This window comes from Phocoena phocoena, chromosome 8 (genome assembly GCF_963924675.1).
Source record: "Phocoena phocoena chromosome 8, mPhoPho1.1, whole genome shotgun sequence".
NCBI lineage: Eukaryota > Metazoa > Chordata > Mammalia > Artiodactyla > Phocoenidae > Phocoena > Phocoena phocoena.
In genome coordinates, this window is record NC_089226.1 from 97947069 (window position 1) to 97959827 (window position 12759).

Consider the following 12759-nt stretch of genomic DNA (forward strand, 5'->3'; position numbering starts at 1 on the left):
AGAGGCCAGATTCATGCTTTTGCCCCTGCTCCAGTCTCTCCCTCTGGGCCCTGTTGCCCTCTCTCCCTGCCTGCTCCTCTGCCCCTGCCCCTGTCCTGGCCTGTCTACCCGCCTCGCCCCTTCTTCCCCTTTGTCCCATCACTAGGATCCTGTGGGTGTGGATTCTGTGACTGCTTCGTTCTCTTCTCTGTCATCTTGGTGGGGTCCATAGCCAGCTCTCCTGTTGCTCAGAGATGTGGAGGCAGTTGCTAAGAGACAGTGAAACGTCAGTACCTGGCCCTCGAGGAAAGAAAGGGAGCGAAAAAGGGAGAGAGGAGGGGAGAGGGGGAGGGAAGGGGGAGGGAGGGGAGGACCTGGCAGACGCCACATACCCCAGCAGCCCCAGCACTAGCTGAGTTTCGGGAAGAAGCATTCGGATTCTGTGAACTTTCTTCTAAGCATCCTCTCTCTGATTCCCCTTTTGAGTAAAAGAAAGGAAACGGCACGGGGACCACAGGACGGGAAACCACAGAGGATGCTGCCCAGGGATCCCGGAGCCATGGAGGAGAGGCCGGGGGAGGGGACAAGCCTGTGAGGCAATCTCTTCTCCTGGAGCAGCGAGCGAGCGGGGATTCCAGGATGAGGGAGGGAGACCCGTGTCTGCTGCAGATTGATGGCTGTGTCCTTGGAACAGAGTAAGTGAGCTCCTGAGGGCCTGTGGGAGTGCAGGGGGAGACCTTGGGGCTGAGAAAAATGAGTCTGGTTAAGGGGAGCTGGGGTGATTCCCCAGTGGGTGGGATTGAGGCTGGAAGCGGTGAGAAGAGAGGCAGCGCAGGACGAGGGGGTGAGGGGAGGACAAGTGAGGACAGCAAGTGGGCACGAGAGAAATGAGGGGCCACAAATGAGGGGTGGGTAGCGAGCTGAGACACTGGGTGTGTCATCACGCTCAGCCTCTCTGCCTGACCCAGTGTGGGTGTGGGCTCCCACTGCGGGGCAGAGGGGAGAGTGGAGTGTTTGTGGAAAAGGATGCTGGGATTAGGGGTGTGCACCGGGGGTGAAAGATGGTGGGGGCAGACTGGGAAGGAGGCTCTGCAGGTATGCGTATGCAGAAGGAAGCGGGAGAGAAAACTGGGGAGGTGTGAGGGCCGGGCAAAATATGGGGGAGTCACAGGAGAAGAACAATGCTTGTGTGTGTGTGTGTGTGTGTGTGTGTGTGGCGGGGGGGAGATGGGAGTGCTGAGTGTGGAAAGGGGGTGTGCAAACGGCCAGTGTGTGTATGCATTTTTTCTTAGAGAGTTATTCGAAGGTGGGGTGTTTGGTGCTGATGTGGGTGGGGCTAGGAGAAGAAGCCAATGCACCTAGCCCAGGACAGACACCTAGGAGAAGGATGGCTGCAGGTCGGGGAGGGGTGGAAGGTTAGTGGGTGACAACAATATGAGAGTGGGGTCTGTCCCCACACTTGAGAGACAGTAATCAGAGAACTTTGTGGTTGGTGGCCAAGAAGGCAGCCAGGGGAGGCAGCAAGGAGCCTCGGAGGACAGCAGGGAGGACAGCGCACTGGTCCGCTCTGCCTGAGTGCTTTCCTTGTTGACAGAGGGAATTCGGCTTCCGCCCACTGAACACGGAGCCCGGCTTGGGAAGTCCATCCCCTGAGCTCTCCTAGCCGACCTTCATCCTGCACCGGAGGGGACACATGGCTCTTTCCAGCCGCAGCGGCCGACAGTGGGGCTCCTCCCTTCCCTGGGGATTTCAGTAGACACTGAGGCCGAGTACTGAGGCTTTCAGAGGCCCATGGAGACCCCCTCGCCTCCAGGTTCCCTTCCCAAAACGCCCACTCCAGGACCCTCTTGGACTCGAGCCCACTGGGCCATCAGTAGAAATGGCCTCTGAGACCTTGAATGTGGGAGATTCAAAAGCAGCCCTGGCCTCCTAATGGGTCCCAGACTTGGAACAGGGCTTGGGGGTTTGCAGACATGCCAGGACCTTTAAAAGGCACCTTTCCTGTCCTTCAGTCCCCCTCCCACCTCTCAGACATAGTCCAGAGAGGAGCACCCAGAAGTCATGGGTGAGAGGGACATAAAAGACCTGCAGGGACCCTTCCCCGACCTGCTGGCAGCTGGTCCAGCCCCATCCTTGGGTCATTCCTTCCTCAAGCTTTGATCATCTTTTCAGACCCTGGCGGACCTCAGCTGGGTGTATGGCCCCCTAGGCTCCAAGGGGGACTTCCTGTGGAGCTCACGCAGGGAGCCCTCTGGTGCTTAGAGGCTCCTGGGAAAGGCTGGAGCCATGATACCATGTGCTGCCAAGCCCCACCTGCCAGGGCTCTGGCCCCTGATGCAGCTGCCTTTCTGAGCCACTGACTCTTGATTCCATGGACACAGCCCCAGCCCCGATGGGCTCCCTTCAGCACCGCTCTTGCCAGCAGCCTAAGATGGGTGACACCTGGTCCCAGCTGCCCTGGCCTGGGCCCCCCCGCCCGGCCATGCTGCTGGTCTCCCTCATCTTGGCCGCAGGGGTGATGCCCTCGGATGCCGGCACCAGCTGCCCGGTCCTTTGCACGTGCCATAACCAGGTGGTGGATTGCAGCAGCCAACGGCTCTTCTCCGTGCCCCCGGACCTGCCGAGGGACACTCGCAACCTCAGCCTGGCCCACAACCGCATCGCCGCCGTGCCGTCCGGCTACCTCACGTGCTACGTAGAGCTCCGGGTGCTGGATTTGCGCAACAACTCCTTGGTCGAACTGCCCGCGGGCCTCTTCCTGCACGCCAAGCGCCTGGCACACCTAGACCTGAGCTACAACAACCTCAGCCACGTGCCGGCCGACATGTTCCAGGCCGCCCACGGCCTCGTGCACATCGACCTGAGCCACAACCCGGGGCTACGGAGGGTGCACCCGCGGGCCTTCCAGGGCCTGGCGCAGCTCCGGGACCTGGACCTCAGCTACGGGGGCCTGGCCTTCCTCAGCCTCGAGGCTCTCGAGGGCCTGCCGGGGCTGGTGACCCTGCAGATCGGCGGCAACCCCTGGGTGTGCGGCTGCACCATGGAGCCCCTGCTGAAGTGGCTGCGGAACCGCATCCAGCGCTGCACGGCGGGTAAGGGAGGGAGCCCGGCCCCGCGGACAGCCAAGGCTCCGCGGGAGAGGGAGGGACTTAGAGACCCTGCGCGCCTGATGAGGGCCGGACCCGGGCTCGCCTCCTCATGCACCGGTCTTGCACTGCCCAAGTCTTTGCCGAGTCCCTGCTGTGCGTGCCCGGTGCGGGGGATCCGGCATTAATGAAACAGACGCCACCCTCGCCCCTGCGGCCCTGAGGCAGACAGAGAGCAAATAAGTAAGAACAGCTCATTAATAATAGACAGTGTTTATTGAGCGTCCACCATGACCTTCCAACTTGGCAGGTGTTATCTCATTGGACCCCACTCTTATTATCCCCATTTTACAGGTGAAGACACTGAGGTTTAGAACAATGAAGAGACTTGGCCAGAGTCACTCATTTAGAAAGTGGCAGAGCTGTGGATAAAACCCAGGTTTATTTGACTTCTAAGCTCTGTTCTACTCTACCAGATTGCTTTTTAAGTGTGCTGAGTACTAGAAGAAATAGAAATGGTTCACCCCATTTATTGTAGTACTTACTATCTGCCAGGCCCTATTCTAAATATATTACATGTTTTAGCTCATCTCATCCTCACAAGAACCCTGGTGAGACACCACACACACACACACACACACACACACACACACACACACACACATACACACACAGAGGAGGAAACCAAGGCACAGAGAGGCTCAGTAACTTGCCCAACGTCCTACAGCCATTAAGGGTTGGAGTCAGGATTCGAACCCTGGCAGCCCGGCTGCCCTCTGGCTGTATCCTGATGAGTCAGGTTCTAGCCTACCAGGAGTAGGCAGGACTTGAGTTCTGGGCTGGCCAAAGGGCCTTGGCAGAATTCTGCAAGGTTTGGGCATGGAGTGTAGATCTGAGAAGAGAAACTCTTATGTGGCTATTTAACGAGCCAGCCTCTACTGGGAATGGACTGGGGACTGAAGGAGCCTGAATCCCACAGGCTCAATGAGCCTGCAGGCAGGCAGTGCTGAGCTGTGGTCCCCAGCCACCAGCTCTCCTGTGTGGCAGCACCGAACCTCTGCAGTAGGGCTAGCTGGGGGGCACCACCCGGGGGCTTTCCCAGAGCCTGAGCTCAGAGAGAGTTCAGAAGCAGCGGTGCTGGATGAGGTGGGAGGGAGAGGAGGGCTGAGTGGGGAGCCCAGGATCAAAATAGTTTGCAGGGGGCTGTGGGTCACGATTCCAGTGTTCCCACAGAACTGCGGGAGGAAGTTCTCTGGGACCAAAATAGCTGGGGACTGAGATGGGCTGAGGGGAGGGCGCACGAGGGGAAGGCTGGCTGCCTGGATCGATCTCCCCACTAGCCTAACCTCTGCAGGCTGCACCTCATCCCCTCTCTCTTGTGCACTAAGGACAGAAAGGGCCCGCAGGGTTCCTCCACACACAGGGGCTTCTCCTCTTCTGGGATCTCGGAGGTCCCTGCTGCCCTTCGGAAGAAGCCCAGGCTCCCAGTGAGCAGGAGAGGGGTCCAAGATCCCATCAGTGAAGTCTCATGTCCGTACAGATGAGGGACCCAAGTTCCAGAGAGGGAAAGTGACTGGCCGCAGGCCACAGCTAGAGACGCAGCTTCCCTGTTCCTCCACAGAACACACTTTGCACCATGACACACTCTCCAGGATATTTCGTCTTGGAGGCAAAGAACTTGCCAGTCTAGGTAGGACTAGGTGACACTCTTCCCTTCGTCTTTTCCTGCTTCTTCCTCCCTTTTTCTTCATGGGATTCCCATTACTATCCCTATCTTTTGGACAAATCCCAACAGAGAGAAACATAGGGAGACCTTGGGATATAAATCAACTTCGAGACTGTTCCCTCGACTTACCAGAAGGCTTCGTCAGCCCCCGGGCCCCCATCCTGCCCTCCTGCAGGCTCTGTCAATTGCCCTCAGGGTCCCCACATCCCCCAGCCTCGCAATGCATCACCACCACCCCATTCATTCACTCAATAGCATCTTCTGGTTCTGGATGTTCAACTCCAGGTGCCATCTTGTCCTGGCTCGAGTCTGGGGTACTATGCATACAGTCTACAGAGACCCTTCAGCCTGGGGTTTGGGGAAGGTTGCAGCCTCCCTCTGAACCTGACTCTCCGTTTCTAAGGAGAATCACGCTCATCCGTTTCTCAAAAGAGTCAAATCCAAGTCCATCATCTTATTCTTCTCCCTCAAAGACGGTAGAATGAATAAACACCACTTAGGCACCACATAATTTAAAAAGCTCCTTCACATTGACTTTCTTAGACGATTGAGACTAAATTATCCCCTTCTTACATTTCCCATTTCTTCATAAGAACCAGAAAAGCAAGAAAGACTTGCCCAAGGAGAGAGTTGGATTAATATTTATCCACTGAACGAAGGAGTGGCCGGCTGTTGGAAAGCCAGTGCTGGCACTGCGAGGCAGAACTGCTCTCTGCCTACTGCTCTCCCTCCCAAGGCAGAGAAAGATGCAGCCATTGACAGCCACCATGCATTTGTACCAGTGGCCCTGGACGGATGAGCTGGGGCCATCAGCGATGGAGAGGACAGCAATCCCACTGAAGGAGAAGCCCCTCCTATAGAAGTCTGTGTGCAGAATATGACCCCACTGACCTGTCCAGAAAGACCAATCTGGGATGACAATAAAAACACGCACCTATGTAGTACTTACTGTGTACCAAGAATATATCATTTCTGTATGTTAATTCAGAGAATCCTCACTACAGTCCTATAACATAGTTACTTTTATTATCCTTATTTTATAGATAAAGTAACCACAACACAGAGGTGTTAAATAACTTAGGCATAATCATACAGCTAGGGAGGGGCAGAGAGGGGATTTGAACCCAGGCCAATAGCTCCAGAGCCCAGACTCTTAACCGTACACTCTGTGTATCTGGAAAAGCCATATGGGGTAGTAGAAAGACCCAATGCTTTGGAGTTGGACAGAGTCATTCATTCACATATTCAATTAACAAAGGTTAATTGAGCATTTAATGGGCAGGCCTCTGTTCTAATGCTAAGGATACTACAGGAAGAACTTATATTCAAAAGGAGAAAACAGATAATAAACAAACTGTGAGACAGTGATACATACAATGGGGGAAAAAATAAGCAAAGTAGGTAAGAGATAGAAGGCCCAGAGAAAACTGAAGTGGGGCTGCTGTTTTATATAGAATCCTAAAGGAAGGCCTCACTGAGAAGTTGATATTCGAGCAAAGTCCCAGAGGAGGTGAGGGCCTGAGCTGTGCAGAGATCCAGGGGAGAAGCACCCTCACGAGGGGACAAATGCAAAGGCTCCTCCTCCCCACGCTGAAAGGGGACATGCTCGGGGTGATGGAAGAATGACCAGGAGGTGTGCGTGGATGGATCCGAGTAAACCAGGAAGAGAGTGGAAGGGATGGGGAGGTTCTTCTGGGAAGGAGAAGAAGCAGGGGAAGCTTTCAAGCACAGAGTGACATGTGCAACAGAAACTAACACACTATCGTGAAGCAATTATACTCCAATAAAGATCTATTCAAAAAATTAAAAAAAAAAACTTGCCGTGAGGGTCGTTGAGGGCACTAAAGAAGGTGAGTGAAACTTTTGGCACATGGAAGAAACTTCATAAAAACCCAGCTTCTCCTGGGAGGGGCAGGGGCTCCCTCTTCCTGCTCTCCCCTCACCCTCCCTGGCTTCTGTGTTGCAGATTCTCAGCTGGCTGAGTGCCGGGGCCCCCCAGAAGTCGAGGGCGCCCCACTCTTCTCCCTGACCGAGGAGAGCTTCAAGGCCTGCCACTTGACCCTGACCCTGGATGATTACCTCTTCATCGCCTTCGTGGGTTTCGTGGTCTCCATCGCATCCGTGGCCACCAACTTCCTCCTGGGCATCACGGCCAACTGCTGTCACCGCTGGAGCAAGGCCAGCGAAGAGGAGGAGGTCTGACCCGGGTACCTCCACGCCGCTGACCACCGGGCGCCCTCCCTGGCTGCCCACTCCGGCTCTGCCCCGGCCAGAGTGGGCAGCCAGGTCATGGCTCGAGCAAGGTCAGGAAACTACCTTTGTGTGAGCTTCTACGGTGGGCCAGACACTGTGCTAGGAACTGGGACCGACCTACACCTTGCCCCTCAAGGCACTTACCTCTGATAGAGGAGAGAGAGTCGAAAACTCTTCCCTTTAAGACCTTGTATCAGCACACTGAGTACATAGTTATGGAAGCCTAGAGGAGGGGTCATCAACTGTGTCTAGAAAAGTCCAAGAGAATTACAAGAATGGAGGTGATTTTTGATGACCCAGGTGAACTGGGTCATCAAAAAATTGTCTGCTTTGTCCATAGACAAAGGACAGACAGAAGCCAATGACAGAGGCCAGAGTATGCCTGGTGTGTTGAGAACAGTGAACGATCCCTGTGACTTCAATGTACAGAGCAGAAGTGACACAGGACCAAAACTTTCCCCCTGACACCCAATCTGTCAGCTCTCGGCGTTGCCCATCACTGCCTCTGAGGGCGAGAACACCTCCATGCCAGCCCCCTGAGCCTCCTCCTACCAGCATCTGCCAGATGAGACCACCTCCTGTTGACTGCCCTCCCCCCATCCTATGCGGCCAATTGTAGCACGCTGGCGAGGTCCAGGTAGCAAACTGAGGATGGACACCTTCAGTGCTCTTCTCCTATCCCTGTCTCCTGCCTCTCACTCGAGCGTGGGCTTCAGAAGAGGGAAGCAGGAGTCCTGGCACCCTGGGACTCCTAATCTTGTGACTGTTCTTGCCACGGTGCTCATGCCAAGGGATCTCGACAGGGCAGCGCACCGCGGGCTGCAGCCCTGTAGCATGATACCCAGGACGGAAGGAGGAGAAGGCCGCCACAGTCGTAACCATCAGAGGATTTGCTCCCCCTTCTAAGCAACTCACCCACTTCAGCATAAGGGTGAGAGAGCTGTTAATTACCCAGCACTTGCTGGTGTCAGGCACTGTGATAAGCTCTCTCCAGAGACAATTCCCTTTAACGCACACAACAACCTCTTGAGGTGAGCATTGCTGTCCCCATTTTACAGATGAAGAAATTAAGGCTCAGAGAGGTTAAGTCACATGCTACTTAACGAGCAAAATAAAACCTGTGCTCTTCCTACTACCCATTCAAGTCGGGGAACGTCACAATTCCCTCTAAAGTTATCTAAGTTCAAATTCCAACTTGATGAAGCTCCCAAAAAGGACCAGGCACTCTCCTGGGCACTTTAAAATCTGCTGAGTCATTGATTTCAATTCTCCCAGCAACACTGCCTGGCGAGTTTTATGATTCCCATTTTACAGATGCATTAATTGTAGAGAGCTGAGTATCTTACCCAACATTATCTGGATAAACTCTAGAAGGAAGGTGATAGGCAGCTCCATTCAGGGAACCACGTCTAAGCAGTCAAATATCAAGTAATTTCATGTGCGAAGCACAATTATCGTCGTCGTCGTCGTCGTCGTCGTCATCATCGTCATTGTCAGTTTCATCCTCTTCATCATTATCTTCCCGGTATTTGTTCAGCGCTGGACAGTTTGTGCAGGTACTTTGGCATCATTCTCCTTGACTTTGCACGACCCTGTGTGGGAGACAAGCCCAACATCATTACTCTTATTTTACAGATGGAGCAATAGAGATTCAAGACTGGGTGTGACCTGCTTACGCAGCAGGGTTGCGACTCAACTCCATCTCGTTTCTCTTTCCAGTGCTTTCCCAGGTGCTTGAGGAAGCAAATGCCTGGGAGGGCTGGGTAGTGGGTCCCTAGGATTCACAGCCATGAAGGTCCTAGTAGATCAGCTAAATAAAGGGCAGTCAAATCAGGTGCCCTGCAGATTTAGATGTGCTCAGGGCACATCAGCCCCTGAAAGAGAGAAGCAGCACAGATAACATCTGAATAGGAGACACCTGCCTTGCAATGTGTAAATAACACATCAAGACCGGTGGCCACGGTGGTAGTCATGCAAGAAATAAGACCTCTGGAAAACAGGAGAGGAAGCTGCGTTCCTGCTTGAGCCCTGCTGTGCAGTTTTGCAAGAGATACAAAGGAAGCAGGAAAGCAGTGGGATGAGAGCCTCTGCAGGATAGGGGAAGACTTTAAGACCCAGTCCGATATGTTGGCAAGGCTGTGGCCAAAATGAGAATTAAAACGAGGACATTCTACCTTGCCTTCAGCTCCAGCAAGCTTGCATCACCCATCCTCCTGGCAAATCATCTTCCAAGAAGTCTTCCCCTACTCATGCTTCCCTGAGCTAGTCAACCAAAAGAGTGCCCGAAACTTTGCTAGACCTGGGGTACTTGAATCTTGTCTCCTCTGCATCTCACTTACAACACCTGGGTCAGAACCCCGCTCCCGTGAGAACGGGAGCAGAACTGTGCCCACTGTCTTCTTCAACTGTGTCCAGGGACGAGCGGACCAGGGCTGCTCTCTCCACGAGTCAAGCTGACAGCCTAAAGTATTTGAGGAAGAACTTTTAGAAATAATAGTCCTGACACAAACAGTTAAACCTCCCACAGAGGGACACCATATACATCTATCATAATCTCTTAGAGACTCTGGTTTGCTGAAATATAGTTAACATATTTTAAGACATGTGATTTTTTTTGCATAGAACTAGACCAAACAAGCTAGCCCTTGAGATCAAATGTCCATTCTAATAATACTGTTTAGTTCCCATTAATGGCAAACCTTTCTGAGTAGGATACAGGATTTTAAAGAACAGATGCTTCTCCAGCTACTAGAAGGTCCCCAGTTAACTAACCCACAATGTAGAAAGCATTTAACTTCCCTACCACCAAGGAATTCGTGCTTCTCCCCTGCCCGCCACCACCACCGTCTCGTGCAGGCTATCAGAAGCAAACTACTAGTGGTATGCTTCTAGGGATAATCTAGCAGTCCTGGTTGGAACTCTTCCCACAACCCTACTGACCGAGAACCCATGATGTTGCCCCTACAAGGCTTCATTAGGTTTTCTCCAGACTGGTTAACATGTAAGCCTGGAGGTATCTCTGAGTCCATGTGTCTGTTCATGAGGTTCTGTGGATGTTGGGTATCTACTGATATGAGGCCAATCTCTCTGGAGCCTGAGTTCAGTTCTCTGACATGGTCTACCCAGCTATCTGTTTACTGTATCGCTTACTACACTAAAATGGAATCCCATTAGGGTTGGGGTAGGAATAGCTGCTCAGAAAATATATGAGAGACAAGTATGTAGCTGAGGCAGCCTAATGACAGCCTGATCACTTCTCTACCCCTCAGAGATCTGTCCTCATCACAGAAGATTTTTTCATGCCAGGCCTGAGGATAGCAAAGTTTAGGTAACCAACAGGGCTATGATGGTCAAGGTCTGGACCAAGAAAATTGTTCTTTAGAAAAGACCCCACATCTGTACACACCACTCTGGACAAGTTGCCTCTGGTCACCCTATGACAAACCCTCATCTGTATCTCCATTCCTGCAGGGATTCCCAGAAAACCCCGCAGAAATAGGTCCCCTGAGTTGCTATAGAGTTTACTGGCTCCTTTCAAGGAACTTGGTGTACGGAATTTGAACAGAACAAGACAGCTACTTCTCCATCAGGGAAGACCTAGAACCCCCATTTTCCCTAGAGATGTCTTTGTTTGTATCACTCTGACATCCTTTCCAGCTCTAGAAGAGTAAAAAGAGACACCTTTGTCCATGCCTCAAAAGAACATCTTCCCAAAGCTAGAGAAATTCATCTGCTCTCCCCACTCCAGAAGGAGGCAAAAGGGAAGTGAAGGAGGAACTTGCAAGGTCCTTTGCAAATCACCGTCATGTTTGCCACAGCACTGGGTGGAGAGTTCTGGATGCAGAGAGCTCTCGATTGTGGAGTGCTGTTGTCTGGGGGCGGGAGGGTTAGGGCAGGGCGGGGAAAGGGAAGATGCCAACCTTTGTATGGAGATGATTTTATAACCATGCACTTTTGTAACTGTGAAGAATTTTTCATAAATGTACATTAATAAAAAAGAGTGTACAGTTTAACAAATTTTCTAAAGAGTTGTGAAGAGGAGGGAGGGGGAGGGAGGCAGAAAAAGAAAGAGAGAGAGAAAGGAGCTAGGCGGAATCAAGAGAATGTGTGCCGAAATATACACACAAAGGGCCTATGGGGAGGGTGTAGATGGGAATAATTAGGAGATGTGCCAGCCATGGAAGGGCATGTGTGGGAGTAGAAGGAACATCACAGAAGCATATTTCTACCAGGCAAAAAAGAATACACTTGCGTCTGTAGGCACACACCCCTATGTGTAGGCATATTTTGGTGTCTGAAATTACACAAAGAGGAGAGCATATGTCTTATACATGTTGGTGTTTGCAGCTTGGGTCATCTGTAAAACATGCCAAGGCAAGTGGGTGTGCCTGTCTAGTTAGCATCACTAAGGAGTGTGTGCTAGGGAGATGGTCCGTGCCAGCCGCGTGGGCATAAGGACACTAGATCAGGCATACAGGTAAACCAGGCATCTAAATGCATGGTGTAGGACGGATGAGGTCATCACTGGTGTAGGTTCAGTCTCTGTTCTCACAGGTTAATTTTTAAAAAGGAAGGGATTCTAAACTTCCTGAGTCTTGCAAGGGTTGCCTACACATCATTAGAAATGAGATGGTTGGACAGTGTACCTTGGGAACAGAGGCAGAAAAAGAAGGAGCAGAATCTACTTCTATGTGTATGTTGGCAGCCATGGTTAGCCTGGTACTCTAAAGAGGAAGTGGCTCTAAGCAGGAAGGGGTCCCTTCCACCAATGCATATTTTAACCTCCCTCTATTCCTCCCGCTCCAACTGCCACAGGGTACAAATACTGCACTCACAGAGTAAAGCCACTAAAGGGAACGCACACCCTGACTCAGAACACTCAGACAGAAAGACAAAGACTGTGCACAGCAATAACCAGTGTTTGCTGGAGTCGTTTGGAGAGGGGCAAAAACTTTCTCTTAAAATTAAGGACTTAAGAGAGCCTATACTGAACACGTGAAAAATCAAAAACAAGGGTCATGAAATGAGCAGGTATCTCACGGAAGTCCAGACCTTGTCTATCTCATTCAGTGCTATCTATCCCTGGTGCCGTGCGTATACCTAGCAACCTATGATGATGATGACAATGGCGAAGCATTTATGGAGCATGTCATGGGACCAGATACCGTGCTGAGCACAATGCATGAATTAATTTACCTAATTCTCACAACAACCCAAGACAGGTACTCATTATACCCATTTCCAGATGAGGGAACTGAGGCTCAGACAGGTCACACAGCCAGTAAGTAGTAGTTCTGGATTTAGACACTCAATAATACCTGGGGACTACCTGACTTCAGGGGACAAGAACAATATGAGACATTAAGAAAATCCAGTCTCAATCAGAAGTCAGCTTTTAGTCACAAAGACCCTCTATAATTACTTGGTGAAAAGAAAAATTGGAAGGGGATAGGTAAAAACAATACATATCCTGTATGTTTCATTCTGTATAACTTTGATTACTACATTAATCAAGGTAGGCTAATTGTGATAACAGGTGATACCCAAATCTCAATGGAATAAAGCCATGTTTACTGGCTTATTTAACACAATGAAGGCTTACTTCCTGCTCCTGTCACATGCCAATGCACGTCAAAGGCTCTGCTCCACATGGTTATTTAGGGACCCTTGATGTCTGCCATCCATGAGGCCACAGAGCCCTCCACTGCATTCTCT

At 51.7% G+C, this 12759-nt stretch overlaps 1 protein-coding gene across 1 annotated transcript; it reads left to right on the forward strand.

The window, feature by feature from the left end:
• Positions 1–2281: 2281 nt before the first annotated feature.
• LRRC55 (leucine rich repeat containing 55) lies at positions 2282–6993 on the forward strand. Its single transcript, XM_065883065.1, has 2 exons — positions 2282–3071; positions 6758–6993. The coding sequence occupies exons 1-2, from the start codon at positions 2351–2353 to the stop codon at positions 6991–6993; spliced, it is 957 nt and encodes a 318-aa protein (XP_065739137.1). The 5' UTR covers positions 2282–2350.
• The last annotated feature ends 5766 nt before the right edge of the window (positions 6994–12759 follow it).

Excerpts from the sequence above, each read along its gene's own strand:
- LRRC55 (XM_065883065.1), top strand. The coding sequence starts at position 2,351 with ATGGACACAGCCCCAGCCCCGATGGGCTCCCTTCAGCACCGCTCTTGC. Across the intron at positions 3,072-6,757 it reads CATCCAGCGCTGCACGGCGG|ATTCTCAGCTGGCTGAGTGC; the intron begins GTAAGGGAGGGA and ends TCTGTGTTGCAG.